The 21918-nt window shown below is 51.1% G+C and overlaps 1 protein-coding gene and 1 non-coding gene across 2 annotated transcripts; both read right to left on the reverse strand.

The window, feature by feature from the left end:
- Positions 1-129: 129 nt before the first annotated feature.
- On the reverse strand, positions 130-8056 carry LOC133341900 (bromodomain-containing protein DDB_G0280777-like). Its single transcript, XM_061550720.1, has 5 exons — positions 7758-8056; positions 4190-5553; positions 1751-1941; positions 942-1104; positions 130-150 (listed from the first exon to the last, which is right to left on the reverse strand). Exons 2-5 carry the CDS (start codon positions 5456-5458, stop codon positions 130-132), a joined length of 1644 nt encoding a protein of 547 aa, XP_061406704.1. The 5' UTR covers positions 5459-5553; positions 7758-8056.
- A 9728-nt stretch (positions 8057-17784) lies between these two features.
- Positions 17785-17851, reverse strand: LOC133344213 (small nucleolar RNA SNORD2). The gene has a single exon (XR_009755331.1). It is a non-coding gene; the product is annotated as a small nucleolar RNA SNORD2 (small nucleolar RNA).
- Between the last annotated feature and the right edge of the window lie 4067 nt (positions 17852-21918).

A 21918-nucleotide genomic window follows, 5' to 3' on the forward strand; every position in this document is an offset into this window, starting at 1 on the left:
ATCACGACACGCGCAGTCACCACCACGATCACGATGACGACACGCAGAGTCACCACCACCACCATCACGACACGCAAAGCCACCACCACATTGACAAATCGAGTCAGTTCCATATCCTCTTGGACCACATCACTCCATCTCTTCTCTAGTCTGTGCCGCGCACATTTAGCACCCTATGTATGGCCGAACAAAATCTGTTTGGGCATGCGGTAGCTGGGTATGCGGGATAGATGACCCAGCCAACGCAGTTTTGACTGCCAGATGAGCTCACCGATGGGACTGTGTCCACATCTGTCGAGGGTCTGTGAGGTCCTCACACAATCCAGTCTGCTGGTTAAACCAGGATGGATCGTAGGCAGGCCAGCCTGAATGTTTCTAACCGGCAAAGACGGTCCATTAGGGAGGTCCACGTTTCGCAAGCGTAGGGAAGGGAGGACATGACCGTGGCCGAGAAGAGCCGAAGCTTCCCGTTGAGCGACAGACCGGGTAGCTTCCACGCAGCATTACGCAGCCGATGAAAGGATAATGTCGCTCGGTTGATTCGGAGTGAGACCTCTGTTGTCAAACCGGAGCTGGTTATCAGCACACTGCCCAGGTACGGAAACCTCTCCACTCTCTCCACAACTGCCCCATCGCCAATTGGGGAGTTGAGGGGGGTGGAGTGTTTGATGACACAAAATACCCAGGCAGGTGCTTAGTTTTGTCGGGGCTGATGACAAAGCCCCCATCTCTTAGTGTCACGCTCCAGGTCAAGCTGCAGCAGCAGCGCCTTCAACTCCTCCTCTGAGTGAGCAGCAATAACCACCGACACGACCACCACCATCATAATCACCACCACCACGACCACCATGACACACACCGCCGCAACCACAAACACCACCACCACCGCCGCCGCTGTGAGAGTGGCGTTGAGTCCGTGGTGGAGGATCGTCCTTGTCTACGTGTCTACGTGTCCACGTGCGCCGCGCGGGGGTCAAAGCCGCCGTGGCCGCTACCTCCACGGTGACCACGGCGATGCGCGCCCAGCGCAGGTGACGCAGCACGGCGAAGAGCGCGTCGGCCGGAGACGGCGCCATGTTGGCAAAGTGTGTGGAGAGATCGTCCCTGAGAGGGGGAGGGGGAGGTGGGATCAGGCCCAGCGCTAGCGAGGTGACGCTTCACTGCTAATCGCCACCACGGAATCCGGATTCGTGATCCCGGCGACAGAACGCTGACCCTACCGACCCATAGCCTGAGCCTGTTGACCCATAGCCTGACCCTGGTGATCCATACCCTGATCCTAGTGACGTATGCCCTAACCCTACCGACCCATATCTAGGCCCTACCTACCCATACCCTGACCCTACTGACCCATAGCCTGAGCCTGTTGACCCAAACCCTGACCTTGGTGACCCATACCCTAACCCTACCGACCCATAGCCTGACCTTGGTGACCCATAGCCTGAGCCTGTTGACCCATATCCTGACCTTGGTGACCCATACCCTGACCCTGGTGATCCATACCCTGACCCTACCGAGCCTTAACCTGACCCTGCTGACCCATATCCTGACCCTACTGACCCAAACCCTGACCTTGGTGACCCATACCCTGACCCTGGTGATCCATACCTTGATCCTAGTGACCTATACTCTAACCCTACGGACCCATACCCTGACCCTACTAATCCATACCTTTGACCCTTACCTGGGCCAACGTTGCCCCCCCCCCCCAACGTTGTTGACCCCCACCCCCTCCCTCCCACGCACTCACTGCTCTTTGTCGCCGTCGTCGTTGCTGTCGGCCCCCCCTCCACGTTGCGGCCGCGTGAGCCTGCGGCTGAGGCAGGCCGGCCCCACCATCGCCTTGTCCCAGCGCTGGGTCAGCATGGCGGCCACCTCGCACAGCTCCGCATTGAAGGGCCCCACCACCGCCGAACAGCGACGCTCCCACGTGGACATTCCCTGCGGACGCCGGCAGCGTCTCGTATCAGAATTAGAATCTTTAAAATGAAACGTAAAAAAATGCTTAGAAAAATTAGTACCCTCTTGAAAACATATACATATACATACACAAATAGTAAGCTGTTGTGAAAGCCCGGCGCGCCGTTTGTCTGTCCATTTGTCCGTCAACAAAATCATAAGAGGCTTGCAGAAGTCCAAAACTTTTAGAAAGTGGGGGAGGAAATAGTTGATCAAAAAGGTTTCCGAAAATTGTCGACCCACCCCCGCTCAAAACATATTTTTACCCCCGCATAGGCATATACACCTACACACCCTACATACAACAGAGTGAGTAGTATCTAGTGACTTTCTAGTAGTATCTGACTCTGCAGTAGTATCTGGCTCTACAGTAGTATCTACTGGCTCTACAGTAGTATCTATTGACTCTACAGTAGTATTTATTAACTCTATAGTAATATCTACCGACTCTATAGTAGTATCCACTGACTCTATAGTAGTATCTACTGACTCTATAGTAGTATCTACTGACTCTGCAGCAGTATCTACTGACTCTATAGTAGCATATATTAACTCTATAGTCATTACTACTGACTCTGCAGCAGTATCTACTGACTGTAGTGGAATCTACTGACTGTAGAATTATCTACATACTATAGTAGTATCTACCGACTCTACGGTAGTATCTACCGACTATAGTAGTATCTACCGACTCTATAGCAGTAACTACTGATTCTTGCAGTAGTATCTAATGCCTATAGTAGTACCTACTGAATCTATAGTAGTGTAAAGACTGTGTCAGCAAGTCTCAATGTGAAGACAGTGTGTCAGCGAGGCTGGATGCAAAGACACGGCACCAGCAAGTCTGGAGGATCTTCGTTGGGAAATTCCCCAGGATGTCCAAAATAGACGGCTGGGGAAATTCTCCCGGAGAATCCACGAGGATAAAAGCAGGGCAAGAAGGGAGGTTGGGGGCTGTCTAGAGGGACTCGGGTCATCGTCGCTGTCTTCACGTCGTCGCTGTCTTCACGTCGTCCCTGTCTGCTCGGTCATATGATCTCCACATCGGCATTATCTCATGACGAGATAATTTTATTACCTGTTATTTTTTTTGTATTTTCTATCTACATTACTTTACCGAAAGAAACCTCTACAGCTTGAGTCAGGAGTCGTTACAGTAGTATCTATTGACTTAATAGTAGTATCTACTGACTATAGTATTAATTACTGAATATAGTAGTATCCACTGACTATAGTAGTAACTACTAACTATACAGTAGTATCTACTGACTCTATAGTAGTATCAGTGGATAATAGTACTAACTTCACAGAGGGTAGTGGTGAGGCCTAGTCCAATGCAGAGCCCCCGGCCTCGCCTAGATTGCCCAGCCGGCCGAGGTGGCACCTTTGCAGGCTGGGCTGGGCTACTACCCCCCACCCCACCATCCCCCCGCCCGCTCTACAGTAATAGTATCTAAGAACTATAATAGTAGTATCTACCGACCCTATAGTAGTAAGTGCATATATTGGGGAGAAGAGGACAAGACACTGTAAAGAATTTACCTCAGCGTTGTGTATTTTATATTCTTTGGGTCTTTCGGTAGAATCACGTAGATAGGTTCAAAGAAAATAAAAAAAACTACGACGTTTCGATCACAACACAAGCGATCATCATCAGGAACATTTTCATAATTTTTTACGCGAATGAGAATTCGATAAACGACGAACTAAAACCTGCTGCACCGTCAGCGCACTCCGAGCCTCGCACAACCGCCTCGCCTGCTCCGGCTCGCTCGCGCTCTCTCTGTGCGGGCTCAGCTGTCCCACGGTGCTCGCGAACACAGAGGGGTCATTCACTGAAGAGTCACAGAGTCACAGAGTCACTGAAGAGTCACTGAAGAGTCACTGAAGAGTCACAGAGTCACTGAAGAGTCACAGAGTCACAGAGTCACTGAAGAGTCACTGAAGAGTCACAGAGTCACAGAGTCACAGAAGAGTCACTGAAGAGTCACAGAGTCACTGAAGAGTCACGCACAACGGTGGAAGAGAGGTCCAACGCACGATGCACGTGAGGAAAGGGTCAAGGGGGAACGGACGATCGGGATCGGTCGATGAGTCTTGTCGTGTGGGCATCGGTCGGTTTGCCACCCGTTGTGTGGGCACCTGTCGGTGGGCACCTGTCGGTGGGTACCGGTCGTAGGTTACCGTTCGGTCCAGACTCGTCGTGTGGGCTCCGTTTGGAGGGCCCTACCTGCAGCGCGCGGGGGACCTCGCACTCCTCCCGGAGCGCCGTGGCCTCCAACCAGTAGCCGAGCGGCTCGCGGCCGGGCCCCGGCACCGAGAGCTCCGAGTTGGCGCGCTCGGCGGCCAGGCGCCCCGCCAGCTCGGCGTGGGCGCGGCCGAAGAGCGCCGTGTCGCCGCACTGCCAGGGCCCCGCCACGCCCACCGTGAAGGTGGCGCCCAGCCCGGGACGCGGCAGCCACAGCAGCAGCAGCAGCGGCGGCAGCAGCAGGGGTAGGAGCAGCGCGGGACGTGGAGACTGTTGCAGCTGCCGGGGTGGGGACTGATGCAGCTGTCTGGGTGGTAACTGATGCAGCTGTCTGGGTGGTGACTGTTGCAGCTGTCTGGGTGGTGACTGTTGCAGCTGTCTGGGTGGTGACTGATGCAGGAGTCTCCAAGGCTGCAACTGCCGCAGGTGCCGTGGTGGCCGTATCATCAACGATGGCTCTTGTGGCCTGTCGTCCACTGGACACTCTTGCATCATCTCCCTGCTCTTCCTCCTCCTCTGCCACCTCATCGCAATTGTCATCAACGTCGTCATCATCATCACCACCACAATGACCATCGCTGCCTTTGGCGTCGGCATAATCATTGGCGTCATCGTCATCATCGACGATGGCACGTCCCTCATCATCATCATCATTGTCACCATCATCAGTATCGTCGTCGTCATCACTTTCCCCATCTTTCGTCTCCTCTCCTCGTCCATCCATCCGGTTTTCGACGACTCATCCTGCGCGTGAGCGTCGGTCCTCGATAACCACGCGGCGTCATGTCCCGGCCGTTGCCACGGCGACGTGAGCTCCCACGTGACCAGCGCCGCATGCAGCAACCACAAGTGGCGCGCCACCGCCGTGCCCCGCCACCGCGGGTGATTGGCCAGGCGATCCACGTGATGTGGGGCGGTCACGCCGTGCCCGGCCCCTCCCCTCGTCGTCGCGGCCCCATTGATATTCCTTATGACGCCATCGCTTTTCTTTATGACGTCATCGCTTTTCTTTATGACGTCATCGCGGATATTACTGTTGCTTCTGCCGTTCTGTTCGACGATGTTAATGCCAATATTGTTGTTGTCGTTGTTGTAATGGATGTCGTTAAGGCTGTTGCTGTTGTTTTTGTTGTTGTCCTTGACGCCACCATTGTTTGTAAGTTCCCGTCGCACATTATTGAAAGCAGCCACCGTCTCCGCTCTGCAAGTCGGCGTCGATGACGCCTCGACGCTGGGGTCACGTGGGGACATCGCGCGGCAGCTTCTGATTGGGCTGCAGTTCACCACCACCGTCACGTGACGCGCGAGGCTCAGCCCCCAGCCAAGTGTCGTCACGGTGGCGTGACCTGGCGGGAAAGGGCACAAGCGGTGAACCAACCTAGTCGATTCTTAGAAATCCTGAACCAAGTTCTGTGAGAGACTTGGGAATAAAGAATGGATTTACATAAAATAATAACAATGGAAATCACAGGTGAAGGTGAAAGCTGGTCAACGTCTCGGTGGATGATCAACAGTGGGTAATCAGTGGGATAATGTGGGTTCATCTGGGAAGCATTCTGGCAGAAGATGGCCGGTGCTTAAATGAGATTAGAGCCAGGATTGCCACGGGGAAACCGGCGTTCGGCAGCAGCAGAAGGCAGCTGATGCAACGGATGAGCGGAGAGTCTGGTTAAGACCAAAGTGTGTGGAGAGAAGTGTGGAGTGTGGTGTACAGTGTTGAGCGTAGTAGGCGAAGAAACTTGGGACACAAGTCTCCGTCTTCAGGTGGGACCGTCACAGTAAATTTGGCTGTGACGGTCCCACCTGAAGACGGAGACTTGTGTTGCCTCCGAAACGTCGTGATTTAATTGATTTATTTTCATTTATTATTATTTATTTTTAGTATTTTTTACCTACGTGACTTTACCGAAAAAACATAAGAGTGTGAGTTTCAAACACGTGGCACGCAGGTCCATCATTACACGTGCAGCTGTGACACAGACGCACAGGTAGAGAGTCACCCTATTGCTCTATAGGACCATCGTATCGGAAGGAATTGGGGGGGGGTTTGATTGTAAGATCGGCAGTTCGCCAGCATCGATTCAGTCAGGCAAGGCGGACTCTGCTGCCGATGAGACACTGGGGCCTCGACTCCGTCCCCGAGTAATTCTTGTCTGGAACTAATCCTGATGGAATTATGCAATCGCAGAAGGCCGCGTGGCCGATGGGTTGTGTAACAAACACTCAGATGGTTTTGTATTTCGAGATTAGTAATAAGCATGACGATTTGTAACGCGTACAATTTTCACTTTCTCGAAAGCAGTCCAGCTCAGAGATCCGCTCAGTAGAAGTCAAATAAAAAAATATGTTAAATTTTGACTCAAAACTTTCGTGACTGCAGGAATTCATATTATTGGTTCTTTCGGTAAAGTCACGTAGATAGAAAATAAAATTAAAATAACAAATAATAAAATAAGACCGTTTGTGTTGCGATCGAAACGTCGTGGGTTGATTTTATTCTTTTCAATGTATTATTATAATTTTATTTTATTAACTGTTATTTTTCTTGGATTTTCTATTTACGTGACTTTACCGAAAGAACCAAGAATAGAAAAATGATGTTGTTTGAGAAGGCGCTTAAAGTTAGGTAAAGAGTCAAGCGCTGCGAATGTGGACGGAGAAACGACGCATGGCGATCATGTCCCTGACTCTCGGTGTCGAGAGTAACTCCTGGGTCGAGTTCTGGCGATGATTTTGGGACAGGACATCACGAGGCCCGAGAGGTATGAAGGGCGACCGGTCCTGCAGGCAGTGACACAGAGGCAGGCGATTTTGAAGGCCATTCTGATGGAGATCGAGAAGCCAGTGGAGGTCAGAGACAGATAGGTAAAGGAGACGTGTTGCCCGCGTATTTATTGATTCTGTCATTTCATCGTTGGAGCACGATTCGTGAAGGCCGCAAGGTCAGATGCTGGGTGAGCGTGTGGGTGAGGCTGGGTCACTGACCATGGCCCCGTCACGGGCTCTCCTTCACAAGTCCACCTCGCCGAGCACACGACCGCACACAGACACACCGCGGCCGACTCGCCAGACCCGCTCGCCACTGCGCTGATCACACCACCAGCGTCACCACACACGGCCAGCTGGTTATGCGCGGAGACACTGCACACACTGCCATGAGACACCAGTCCACACCAAACCACACCAGCCTACACTGATACCACCCCACTCACACCACTCACACCACACCAGCCTACACTGACACCACCCCACTCACACCACACCACTCACACCACACCAGCCTACACTAGCAGCACACCACTCACGTCACACCACTCACACCACACCAGCCTACACTGACAACACTCACATCTCACAATTCTACACCACGCCACACCACTCACACCACTCACACCACACCACTCACACCACACTCCTCACACCACACCACTCACACCACACCACTCACACCCCTCACACCACACCACTCACACCACACCACTCACACCACACCCCTCACACAACACCACTCATACCAGACCAGTCGACACCACCCCACCACGCCACTCACCGTGCTTCGCCAAATTCTCAAATCCAGCGGTGCAGCTCGGAGTTTCTGTTGAACGCGTCCCCCACCACCATCACCACCATCATCACCATCACCACCATCACCACCATCACCACCACCATACTGCCCGCAGCACCGCGAGCAGTCCAGTTTAGCCAGGCGATGAGGACGACGACGATGTTGCTGACGATGTCGTATGGAGGTGTGAATGGGTGGAAGGAGTGATGGACCGATGCAGCTGTGGATCAAGGAATGGCTGTACGGGGTGGACGGGATGATTGATTGATGCTGGTGGTGATGCTGATGATGGCGGCGAGCTGGACCAGTGGAAGATGCTGAGCCCAGAGGTGGATGAATGACCCAGGATGGTTGACAATAGATGAGTAAGGTGGTTGGTTGTTGTTGTTATTGTTGTTGGTGAACGATGCTTGAGTTTTAGACGAACAGTGCGTGGTGGGTGAGTGCTCGTCCAGGGACCCGTGCGTGCTCTCTCCACGAGACCCAAGGGCTGGATTAGGAGGCCCAATCAGCAGAATTGGCCCGCTAATCCGCGCGCAAAGCGGGTCTGATCGGAGGACACAAACCCAAAGATGCCCCGGATAGCCTTCAGAGTCCGTTGGGGCAAGTGCTGTTAGCGAGTAGTACCTGTCAAGGCTGGTACGACACACGAGAAGATGGGTGGGGTGGGGGGGGGCAGCAGCATGCCCGGCCGTCTTTGTCTCGAGCTGGGTAAACCCAGATCATCTTCACATATCGATTTGTTCGCCACTGTTATTGGCCGTGAACGAGAACGGATTGAACGCAGGCCGCTGGGTTCGTTTCGCAGTGCGCTAACCACCGCTCCACCACTACGCAGGTACAAATACAAAGATCCCCCGTATAGCCTTAACAGACTGTAGGGGCAAGTGCTGTTAGCGAGCACCTATGAAGGCCGCAACGGTACACGAGGGGGTGGGTGGCCAGCACCACGCCCGACCGCCTTTGTCTCCCCAGTGGCGATGTTTTCACACTGCACCAGGTACTCATTTAAGGCTGAGTCGACCTAGGGGAGGCCCAGGACCGGTTCAGATAATCGTCACTGGTGTTAGCCGTGAGCGGGAATCGAACCCGGGTCGCCAGGTTCATAGCTCAGCGCGCTAACCGCTACACCACCGCTCCCAACAGACACCCACACACCTGTACGTGCCAACAACGCATCCCCTACCTCATGGAACGCCTTGCCTGCCGGGGTACAAGACCGCACGCGTGTTTTATTGTGCGCTTTGCAAAAGCTTCCTTGGGGAAGCGCAGTTTGTCGAAGTGTCTCTTGCGAGCCGCCTTAGCCCCCCCCACCCCCAGCTCCTTGGGTGCACCTTGGAGAGTTGCCGGTGACCCGGACTGTAAAACTCTTTGGGGTACACTTTGAAAACTCTGAGAAGCGGTTGGGGGGCATCCATTGAGTACGCATGGAGGGGGGAGGGGGGGTAACCCAAATGCGTATGGGGGGGGGGGGTCTACTGACAATGGACGCATAGGAAACGGGGGGGGTGGGGGGCGGGGTGGAGCCTCGATAATAATGTGTCTACATCGGCCTTCAGTTGAGTTAGATAGTCCAGCGGTGGACTGTTTGCTTAAACACGTTAATATTATTATGGTATTAACACGTTAATATTACTAATCCTTGATCGTTTCTGCGTCGATAACATATCGGCCGTTCTATAGGATTCGGGGGGAGGGGGGGGGGGGGTCAGGCGATCGTGCCCAGGTGGGGGGGGGGGTGTAAGAAGTCCGCGTGCGTACAGGGAGAGAGGTCAACTTGTGATAGAGAGGGGTCAACTTGTGATAGAGAGGGGTCAACTTGTGATAGAGAGGGGTCAACTTGTGACAGGTTTTTGCCGACCTGCTAAATCGATGGCCCCTTGTGGCTTCCCTGCTGTGTGCACCTTGGTGCTAGCGGTGGGGGTGGGCTGCGTGTGTTTGTGTGGCTGGGGGCTAGGAGGAGGGGGGGGGGGCACCAGGATGGGGGTGTGGAAATGGGGACTCATCCGCCCGGGCTAAGAGGATTGCGTTGATGCCTCCTCCACCACCTCCACCACCTCCACCACCAGGACCTCTCTCTCTCTCTCCCCCTCCATCCCTCTCCTCCCAACCCTCCCCACCATTACCTCTCATTCCTCTCCACCCTCTCCCCCCACCTCCCCCCACTCCGCTCTCCCAATCAATGGCCCCATGGCCTACAGCGTTGTCCACTATTTGATTGCTGCTACCAATGTCCGCGTGATGACGATTGTATAATCAGCCACTTCGTTACCATTCGTGGTGGCCGGGTCGCTTCTGAAAAGGAGCTTACGGAGCTCAAGTGGGGGGAGCCTTACCTGGTGACGATGTGTGACGAGGGGGGGGGGGTGAAATGGACGTCACATCAAAATGTGCAACTTTAAATATAGAATTGTTATAACACTAATTGTTATAACACTCCCTACAACATCAGAGTGCAGCGCCACATTAAATACGCACTACAATGACAAAAGTTAAGCGATTTGAAGCATGTTTTATTTTCAAAATGGAAATATGGTTTTTGGGGGGGGAGGGGGCAGAGCTTTGTGACGTCATATTTGAGGGGGGGGGTCTGACTTTTTGTGACGTCGTGTGACGAGGGGGGGTAAAAAATCGCCCAAAATCGCGTGACGTCATTTATGAACGGCCCCGAAAAGGGGGGAAGAAACAAATTGAACCAAAACATTTTAAAGTTAGTTAGTGATATCATGTGCCTTTCAGACAGCTGCAGCACATCTGAAAAATAATTGTTTTTATTTATTTCCCTTCTATGTGACTTTACCGAAAGAACCAAGAAGATTACCCAGGTTGGTATAATTTGTAACAATTAAAATCTGCAAATTTCATATGCACATGTCGAGTAGCATCCTCGCACAGAACGTCGCCGTTTCAACGTCGGATGTTATTCACAACACCCAGACACGCGCACGGAGCTGGTACAGCTGCAATGGCAACTTCGCTCACAACCTCATCACGAGACCCCCACCCACCCCCTCATTAGAACGTTACCCGTTCAGAACAGATTTGCAGAATCTGCGCATGGCAATGCTCGCTCCTCGCCCTCCATGTATTTATGTCCGGCTTCCTTCCATGGCTTTACAAAGATACCCCATGTCACCTTAACAGACTGTTGGAAGCAAGTTCTGTTCGCAAAGACCAGTGAAGGCCGGCACACACGAGGGGGTCGCTAGCCAGGTACACGCACGCCCGCCTTTGTCTCCCCAGTGACGATATTTACACATCATGTATTACAATATCAGGTTCAGATTGCATCATTCATGATTTTGCTCAGAAAGTACTGTCCAAACTCAGATTTATTCTTAGATCCTCCGATTTATTCATAGATCCAGTCAAACATGTATTTATGTCATTCCTGGTTTAAATAAAAGATTATAAATTACTGTACAAGGAGTTTCAAAAAGATGGACCCAATTTCAAAGCAGTGCATTTCACGACGGCGACACGTTACAATTACACAAAAAGTTACAAACGGTTTAACGAGTTGTCAAGTTTCACCAACCATTTTACAAATACTCTAAGTGCCCTCCACCTGCTGTACGGACAACATCGAGGCAATAGCCAAACTCGTCCCAAACGCCTCTCAAAGTGCCTTCTTCCACTGACGTCACCGCTGCCGTGATTCTGTTCTTGAGGTCATCCAGATTAGTCGCTAACGGTGGCACAAAAACGCGGTCTTTGACGTACCCCCACAAGAAAAAGTCGCAGGGTGTGATGTCTGGGGATCTTGGGGGCCAGGAGTGTAGCGCCAAGTCTTGGGGTCCCGTGCGACCGATCCACCGTCGAGGCAGCGCGTCGTTGAGAAAACGTCGAACCTGCAGGTGCCAATGCGGCGGTGCGTCGTCTTGCTGAAAAATGAAGTCCTTAGAATCTTCATTAAGTTGTGGAAAGAGCCATTTCTGCAGCATTTCGAGATACACTTGCCCCGTTATTGCGTTTCCCTCGAAAAAGAAAGGGCCGTAAACCTTTCTTTGAGAAACGGCACAAAACACGTTCACTTTGGGGGAATTGCACTCCTGCTCAACAGCTTCGTGTGGATTCTCCAATCCCCGAATGTGCACATTGTGGCGGTTGACTTGACCACCGAGATGAAACGTTGCTTCGTCGCTAAAAATCAAACGTGGTAAGAAGCCGTCGTCCGCCATGTTCTGTAACATGGCATCACAAAACTCCACACGCTTTCCTTTGTCGCACGCACCAAGAGCCTGGACCAGTTGCAAGCGGTATGGCTTCGCGAGTGAAGGTCGCCTTGCCGTACGCCAGACCGTCGTGTGAGGGATCGCAAGTTCTCGGCTGACGCATCGCGTGGACTTGCGCGGGCTACGCAGGAAACTTTCTTGAATTCTCCTCACGTTCTCCTCCGAGGTGCGTGGTCGCCCCGTACTCTTCCCCTTACACAAACAGCCCGTTTCCTCAAATTGTCGGTACCAACGGCGAATGCTCTTTGACATTGGCGGATCGGTGGCAAAACGCCGTCGAAACGCACGCTGCACCGTAATTACCGATTCAGTCTTGCTGAACTGCAGAACGCAAAACGCCTTGTGTTGTGGGGTCGCCATCTTGCGAATTACTGATGGTAGGGGCCGATTGTGCACTGGGAGAAACTCTATGCCCCACCACTTCAAGTGGTAAGAGTTTCATTTATGGGCGGTTCGTGGTTGCAGAGATTTCGCGATTTCAAATCGGGTCTGTTTTTTAAACACCCTGTATAATGTAGATGTAGGTCGGGGGAGTGTCTAGAATTTATTTTGCATGGTACACAGAGCCAGCGGTGCTAAATTTGATGTGGCAGGGGAAACACGGGATAGGAGATGCAGCAGCAACACATCCCCCTCCCTCCAGGGGCAGGAAGTGTCAACAATTACGAGCTCCAGGGGTAGCGCCAGCAAGATCACAGCTCTTTCAAGTCCAGCTGGGAATCCAACTTGAGCTTCAGTACCACCTAAAGCACACAGGGGAAACCATCCAGTCAGCAATGAACCACGTACAACGTACAAACGACACCAACATTGTTTTCTATTTGATTGCCACGCGAGGGACACGATGCATGGGGAAAAGTGCCACCACCACTTGGCGGACCAGAAGTAGCGAGAAAAGACCTCGGACGCAGCTCTGCTAAGGTCCGCTCCTGCCAACCCTTCATTCCCAACACCAAGGGCTACCCACCACTCAGATTCGTCTGCTTGTGATGCCGACGGAACAATCCGGGTGACGTATTTACATAAAACCAGGCACACATCCTAGTTTCTGTACTGCATTGTAGCTGGCTTTGTAGTGACGGGACGAGCGTGGGTCACCGCTGCCCGCTGTGGAGTCCAGCGCCGCTGCTCTGCCACAAGGCTTGGCCCCGACAGGGATGGGGAGCCCTGCCAGGAATTTGACTGCCCGTGGGGGTTGGGGGCTGGCTGCCTTACAAGTATTCTCAAGTTTTTTCGGTAAAGTCGCATAGGTAAAAAAATTAATAAAAGTAAAATAAAACTAAAATAAAAATCACGACGTTTCGGAGGCAACACAAGTTTCCATCTTCATGTGGAACCGTCACAGCACGCTCGCTGTATCAAGTAAATGAGAGATTCCAAGAGATACTACCCCGTATATATACTGGTTGAGGGGGGGGGGGATGGGCCAGGACAGGCCCCTTTTTATTATTATGGTGAGGTGCGGCTTGAGACTATGCCTTACAAGTGTTCGCGAGTAGCAACTATGAAGGCCGACACGGCACACCAGGGGGTGAGGGGTGGCCAAAACCATCCAACCACCATCGTCTCCCCAGTGATGTTTACACACAGCACCAGGTACTCAGTTGAGGCAGAACAGATGAGGGGAGGGCCCAGAACAGGTTTAGAGAATCGGCACTGCCGTTTCCAGCGAGCGAGAATCAAACCCGGGTCACATGGGCTCGTAGCGCAACGCGTTAACCGCTCCATCACCAACCACCACCGTCTCCATCCAAATCCATTACAGCTTCCTAGAGGGACACCAAACTGCCCGTGGGAGTCCCCTACATGGCCTAACCTTATCAAAATCACCGGCACCACAGATTTCTCCAAGCTGCCCCAACCCGGATGGGGCATCCCCCCTTGTCCTTGTCCTGGGAGGAAAATTAACATTTTCCACTTTTCTCCAAGTTTTCCGATTGCTCTTTTGGCATCACTTAAGACAAAACGGAGCTCGTACATAAGTCAACCCTCCCCCCACGGAAGCGGATATCACAAAGCTTCCACCTCCCGAGGACACCCTTCCCACGTCTCTCTGCGGCTCACACGACGGCAGCGCAGCGTACCGGGGGACGCAGTCGTCAGCGGTAACCAGCAGCTTCCATCTGTCCACCTCGTTGCATCAGTCCATCCACCTCCAGGTCAGAGCTGGAAAAAAAACATTCAGCAACACCGGCATCAACGCATTGAAACTGAACTCCCGTTTCGTCAACGTGTTTAACCGTCTCTCGTGACAAGACGTCCGTTTAGTAAAATTCTGTTCCCGGAGCATGAACCGGCGCCAGTTCACGGTGAGGAGCCGGCCGGGATGAGATTCGGGAGTTTGCTCTCCCCTCCCACGATTGAGGCTGCGCCAGATGTCGCAGCCTCTGCCCAGAGCGGAAGGGGATCAACAGTAAAACTAAACCATCTTTTACTTCACCAGGCGAGGCCCCCGGAGTTGTATAGTTTTCAGATGGGACCTGCCTATCACTAATGATAGTAGCTCAACAAAGGGACTCATTAAGTGGAAATTCATATCAACCAAATATTTAAAACGCATGTAGATTCTAAACATGGACGGAAAAACCAGAGGACCTGGAGGTTTGCGCGTCTCTCAACGGGGAGATGCGCAAACTCCAATTATAGAGCAGGCGACAAGATTGGGATGGATCCCACACACCTCCTGCATAGAGGGAGTTGACGTGGCGGCCATCGTGGTGCCCCTAACCAAACCACAGCCTGGCGGTGCCACCAAACGCCGCGTGCAAACACGCACAGCGGCACCTGCCACTAAGCGACGGCGCAGCAGTACTTTGTGCCAGGCTAGGTGCACTCAGCAGCCACGCCAAAGATTCCTGCCTGCCCACACCCCCCCCCCCCCCCGTGTAGTCCCACAGACTGCTATGGGCACACAAGCAAGGTCTTATGAAGGCCAGCACAATAGAGGGGTGGGTGGTCAGCACCACGCCCATCAGTCTCCCCCCAGTTCTAAATTTACACATCTTGCTCCATCAACACAGTCCCCCACACACCTCCATATCCACAAGAGATTGTGGATTTAAAACTCGTACACGCGTGTAATCCAAGACGTCTCACCTGGTTGAACGGGTGACGAGTCGGGTGACGTGGTCTGTTCCCACTCAAGAATGGTACGATCCAACCTGCGCGCACACAAAACCCCCGCACAGCTTACACAAATGGTACAACCCAAACACCAATGACCCAATCACCTCTAATGTTCCCGATCTCACGAGCTAAGCTTGGATAATGCACGGATGGCTGGCAATGCCTAGCAGGTACTATAGGCTGCTGTGGGGGCTAACGTTGTAGGTTAGTACAGCCAAATCCGTTGTGCTGCAACATCCACATGTGAAATAAGAAACATTTCTGAGAAAGCTCAAAGCTCGTCAGATTTTTCCAGGATAAATAAATTCAGATTCTGAACACCCAACTTTTTCAAGTTGCATATTGAAATCACACGACATTACACACACTTGCTATGTATGCGATGATCCATCAAGACTTCTAAATGACCAAATAGAGCAATAAAATATATATAGCACAGTCCTCCAGTCCAAATAAAATATTAAGATTCTGAAATAATCGGGGTTGAATTGTCGGTGCCCAAGCGTCCCTCCGGAGCCACGGGATTGGTCGGCAGGGAGGGATAGTATGACATCACTTTCTGTCTGCAGGGGGAACGACGACAGGGCCACGGGGAGGGCAGCGCCGTAACTTTATCCTGCACGGCGCCTCGCAGCAGCCTCTCAACATACACTAATAATACGTCCATTCTAGCAGTACTTGCGTTTTTTTCGGTAAAGTCACAAAGGTAAAAAACACATAAAGAATATAATAAATGGAAATAATTCAATTTATTTTCATTTTTTATTATTCTTTTTTTAAATTATTATTTTTTACCTACGCGACTTTACCCAAAAAACCTAAGAGTATGAATCCTTGCAGTCACAAAAGCTTCAAATCTAGACATCTTAGCAGTTTTGCTCTCCCTAGTTGCAGAATTGCCAGCCCTCTCACCTTGCCGGGCTCAAGGATCTCCCACCCCTCCTCCTACGCAATCGCCGCCGGGTTTTCCTCGGCCATGGGCGACGTGCATCGGTGAGATGCAGAGAGGATGCAGCGACCTGCAGACGTGACGGAAAGCACACACAGGTCAACGAACGGCCCAGCACCACCCCGCTTGCCCACCGCCTCGCAATTCGCACAACACGCACGCAACCTGCCATTTCGGCTACTTTGATATCGGACTCAAATTGCTGGCCATTCACTTTCATAGAGTTCCGTTTGTCAGACACATTTTAAATTCACTCTTCAGTGATCCTTAATTTGAGACTTTCCATCTCTCGTACGCTTCTCAACTTGGCAACCAAAGATATCTTAAGCTGTTCATTTTTGCCAAAGGGACCCTCTGTTCACCTTAACACGAATTCACATAACCCCCATTGTTCACTCCACGAGAGTAAACTCAACCCAAGTCACCACGGAAAGTGAACGTCATGGATTGAGATCATTGGTCAGGTTAAATTGTTTATTTTTAGTGACTTGCCAACCTTTCCTCCAATTTGCACACCCATGGGTTCTTGTTTTGTTGTAACCTTCTGACCGTGCCCCTACTGGACATCCGTGAAAACAAGCGCTTCATAGCTCAAAGTCCTCCAGTACAAATAAAATATTAAGATTCTGAAATAATCGGGGTTGAATTGTCGGTGCCCAAGCGTCCCTCCGGAGCCACGGGATTGGTCGGCAGGGAGGGATAGTATGACATCACTTCCTGTCTGCAGGGGGAACGACGGCGGGGCCACGGGGAAGGGCGGCGCTGTAACTTTATCCTGCACGGAGCCACGAGGCAGCCCGTCTCAGCTGGAATTTAACCAATTTGATCTGGTCATGGTAAACAGACCAGCAGTTCCAGTTTGCATTACCACCCAAACGCATGGAGAGGGGGGGAGAGTTGCTTTTAATTATTAGTTTCTACGCGACAATCCTAATCGTGCCACTGGCATCACATCAAGGATCAATTCAGAACTCGCAACGCGACCCTATGCTTAAAGAGAACGGCAGCATTTTCCTAACCACTCTGCCACATGCAAGACTTTGTCAAACCCATATTTTTAATCTTAAAAAATGGAATTAAGCCAACATACAAAGAAATAAAATTAGCTGTACCATCTTTTCTCGTAGAAACTGATGATTGGGTTTATGAGACCAAGTCTGAGTTTTTGGGTTTCTATAAGAGCCAATGGATTTCACTGTTAATCTATGGGGACTTACTAGCTTCACAGGAAAATCAAGCTCAAAAAACAGTTTGGGGACGGCCGAAACCCATGATCCAAACCGCAGGACCTCAGCTGTGCCAGTGTCTGTGACAAAGCCCTCCGGACGCCATTTGTGGTGCAAAAACAATGACACGCCGTCACAACTCACCTCCACTCGCGATCCACTCCGCTCACCAACCTCGGACCTTCCGCAACACAAAGAGCACAAGATTAGCCACATGCCCCCTTTACAGAGTCTCTGTATATATATTGAACCTGTCGCATCGTATGTAGCCATCCGTGATAATCGGAGGTGCAAAAAATATTCAGACTCCACCAAATTTGGATCCTAATGTGCGAAGAGCATTATAGACACAAGACCCTGAACTAGCACGTGGTGGGTGCGTTCACAACTACAATGTTCTGGACCCTTAGGTGAGAATTCTACAAGGACAAAATATGTCATCTCACTGGTAATGGACAGCCTGGGGGTTGTACGGCGAGTGATCAGCGTGGATAAGGGGTCATCAGGCGTCAGACCCGAAAGATGGTAACCATCATTTCACTCGCTGCAACCACACGGCCCCAATGCCATCGGAAAGCATCTGCCAAAAATACAATTAGCCACGTGCCTAAAACTAAAATTATTTTAACGTTACCAGGTAAGACCCACTGGACTATATAGTTCTCAGAAGCGACCTGCCCATCAAATCATCTCACGTGCAAAATGTACAGCAGCCAAATCCTCTAAACGCGTGATGCCGATTCTAAACCGAAGGACCCAGAGATTAATCGACGCTAATCTGGCATTAGTCAATCTGGAAATCTAAAGAGTTTTCATTTCACGGCTATCACCATCAGTTGACAAGTGACATCCAAAACCTTGGGATACCAACTTCAAACCCACCCAGACCAGCATGGTGAAGTATGGTCAAATAACCGCAACAGCCAACACGTTGTGGGCCCGTCATTTCGCAGCAGATTTAGAAGGTTTTGCTTGACATTATATTCCAATGGTACTGTTAACAAACTTGCTCCGGCCAAAGGAATGTCAATTTGCACCAGCGGCTGGTTGGCAACACTGCACCGACGATTATCCATACCAGTCAACCCCTTAGCGCCTAACACATTACGGACCAATTCAGACCATATTGGTCACCCCGTGCCCTCATTAATCTCAACGTTCATCTTACAAAGTCCCATCACAAGGGAGAAAGACAAAAAATGTGCCCGATTTTATCTGCCATAACCCAAAAAAAATCTGAAAACTAAATTTCCCTGTTCAAGAATACAGGCAAACCGTAGGGGCCGATAAATACTTTTATCGATCACGGGCGAGGCAGAGTCAACTCCGCTGAGAGCGAGACCTGTTACTATATATAAAATTATAAACAGTGTTATATTACACAAGGCTCTCCACAATGAAAACCACGTGCCCCTTACCAACATTGCCCTCCGTTAGGGCCGGAAGTGACGTCATGTGACCATGCCACGTGGGTCGCGTCACCGCCACGTGCGGCCCATGGAGGACGCCATTTTGAGATTCGCCATTCTGTGCACACACACAATGGGGGGGAAGACGATCAGATTTGTGCTCCTGACGAGAAGAAATCCGATGAGCAACGAAGCTCTTTCTTTTACACCGACGTCTAGTCTGAAGAGTATTAGCAAGTTACGATTAAAATTAAACCGATCCAAGATGAAGAGCGCGAAAGTTTAAGTCGCTAAAACATAAAGCATTACAGTACTTGAACTAGTGCACGCATTCCTGCAGGTTTGTCAACACTAAAAGCAACGTTTTGGGCTAGGCAGTCTACAAGATCGATTTTGCAACTTACACCGTACAGGAACGTAGTTAGGCAAGCGGCCTGAATACAAGTCGTAACCCGTTTAAAAAAACGCGGTCACTTTATCGAACATGGATAGGTCTTACGGTATCCAAAAAAAACGCGGCAAGAGATTCCTTTACTATAAATTATTAAACGAACCGCCGCACCTTACGATTAAGCTGCAGCTACACCCGCGTGACCGCAAATGTTTTACGAACACGGCAAAGCGCAGCGAGCGCTGGGCGCACTGCCCAATGCAGCACCCACCTCGCAAATCCTGCACTAATCACGTAGCGAACTTCGCTACGAACCCGGCAGTCAACCCGCGTTAATATTCCCCGGAATTTGCAACATCAGCAGCGCGCGGAGTCTCAAATAGAACTCCCACAGGGTGAAGTATGCCTCAATAAAGCCCATACACAGTATACATATAAACACAGGATATGAGGCCTACACAGACCCATACATTTAGCCACGAGTCCGTGACCCAGCGCAGCCGCGGAACCTCACCAATGACTAAACATCGCACTGTACTCTCCCCCGCCGAAATGTATCGAAACTCGGCAAGATACATCACTACCCGCTTAAAGTGCACACTGCACGCAGGTTTTGTGAACACGTGCAGATAAGTTTGGCTTGCTGTACTAAACACAAGACTATAATAAATTAAGGAAATCGCACAATAAAAGTGTGCTTGGGTTTCGCACAAGCCTGTAACATTATCTATTATTGCTGAGAACTAGACCGATAGTTAAACAGAAGTGCTAGTTGTGATTGCGAGCCGGCCTCCAGCAGCTGGTGACATGCGACTTACCACGCAGGGCGCCGTTGCAAAAGAGACGGCAGGTCACGGGGAGCGCCCTTATATAGCCCACTTGCACCGTCGAGCAGATCCATCCGCCAAATAGTTCTTCACAGCGCAAAGTTGAGAAACGCAATCATAACAAGCAGCTTGCAGTCACTAAACAAGATGATTCTGTAATATATTTTGTAATGTATAATAGATTACAGTGTACATATTACAAAATATAAATTGAATAGCTTTTGGAAATCCCGCCGAACTATTTGCGGCTCGCGGATAGACACGGCTCGAAGCGAGCGGAGGGAGTGAGAGGGCCGGATGGGCGGAGCTCGCGGGGCATGACGTCACCACGCTGACTTAATGAGATCAGAATTGTCCGGATTATAAGACGCACCTGAAAATAAGACGCGCCCTCGAAAACCTTCCCCCCGTGTCAATAAAGTTATCCTCTAAATTAAACCCCCCCCCCGTGTCAATAAAGTTATCCACACCCGGTGTCACTCACGTACCGGATTATAAGACGCACCGCAAAGTAAGACGCACCTTCGAAAACCTGGCGCCCGGTGTTAATAAAGTTACCCAAAAACAAGAGACAAAGATCCCTCCGTATAGCCTTAACAGACCTTTGGGGCAAGTGCTGTTGGCGAGTAGCACCTGAGAAGGCCGTCACGGCACACGATTTATCCACAGCCGGTCTCACTGATGTATGGGATTATAAGACGCACGTGATACACACTGCCAGACCTGTGCCCGGTGCCCAATGAAGTTATCCAAATCTGGTATCTCACACACACACGCGCGCGCTTATACTCTACCGGGCTATAAGGCGCAGTGACTGAACGCTTGTTTTCATATAGAGCAGGACAAGTGCTTCTTGTTATCCGGAGAATGTGGTGGTAATGGCGGTAGAGGCGACCACGGGAATGGCCCCCACTCTGTGGACACAACAGACCCAACCGCCGCGTCAATCACGCGTGGGAAACGCAACTTGAAACCAAACACGACCGAGCCATCATGGGGCCTCTCTTGCCGGTATATCAAAATATAATAATATAGGTCTTACACTTTCTGGCAATTAAACAGGTGCGTTAAGATGTTAAACCACCAAGCTGAAACCTTTTTGCAAGGAATCATGTCTGCATTACACACATTCCTGCGGAGGGAGCTGGTAGGAACGTTGGGTTGCTCGGTCAATGGCCAGGGTCAACGGCGGCGTGGTGTATTCCGTAAATATGCCGACTGTGAGGGTGGGCACAAGCCGGCGTGAGTAGGTTAAACGTTGAGTTTTATAAGGGCACCACGGGGTGACCAGCCCCTTCCCACCCAGCCCCACCCAGCCCCACCAATCGAACCCAGGCGATGAGCCAGAGTCACCACTTGACCAAGTTTCAAGTTTCATGTATTAGGTATAGCCCTGTGAGCCATGCGGCTCTTGAGTCGGGTGCAACCGCAACAAACAAAATATGAACACAGAACATCCCAAAGCGACGACGCGTAACAGAAACATTCTGGAATAATCATCAGTCTTCCTGATTTGGCCATAGGCACCAAGTATTATAGTGCACGCATTAAACGCGTGGTGTTTAAACAAAACAAAATGTGTTATACAGGAGATCACTACGATGATGACGGAATGCGGAAGCATTCATCCCCCAGCGGATAGGTCAGAGGTCGGCAACCAAAATCACAAGAAGAGCCATTTTTTTTTCGAATTCGGCAAACAAAAAAACCCCTCAATATTTCAAGAGCCTCTATGCATCTGAATACGAGACGGCGGTCCTCAATAAATCACGTCACGGAGCAGTCTTTCAAGAGCCGTCGCATGCGGATCCGCAGCCGCAGGTTGACGACCTCTGACCCAGAGATCGTGACGCCGCTGAAGAGGTCGCCACGAGCCTCATCGGGCAGGAAGTGGCTGTGACTACGATCGGACAATAGGGGGCGACACTGGCAGCGCCTTGCGTTGAGAATTCCGACACAGAGCCGCAGTCGCGTGTTACGATT

The sequence above is a fragment of the Lethenteron reissneri genome, chromosome 2 (assembly GCF_015708825.2).
Source record: "Lethenteron reissneri isolate LAM-NWPU_2019-01 chromosome 2, ASM1570882v1, whole genome shotgun sequence".
In the NCBI taxonomy this organism is placed as follows: domain Eukaryota; kingdom Metazoa; phylum Chordata; class Hyperoartia; order Petromyzontiformes; family Petromyzontidae; genus Lethenteron; species Lethenteron reissneri.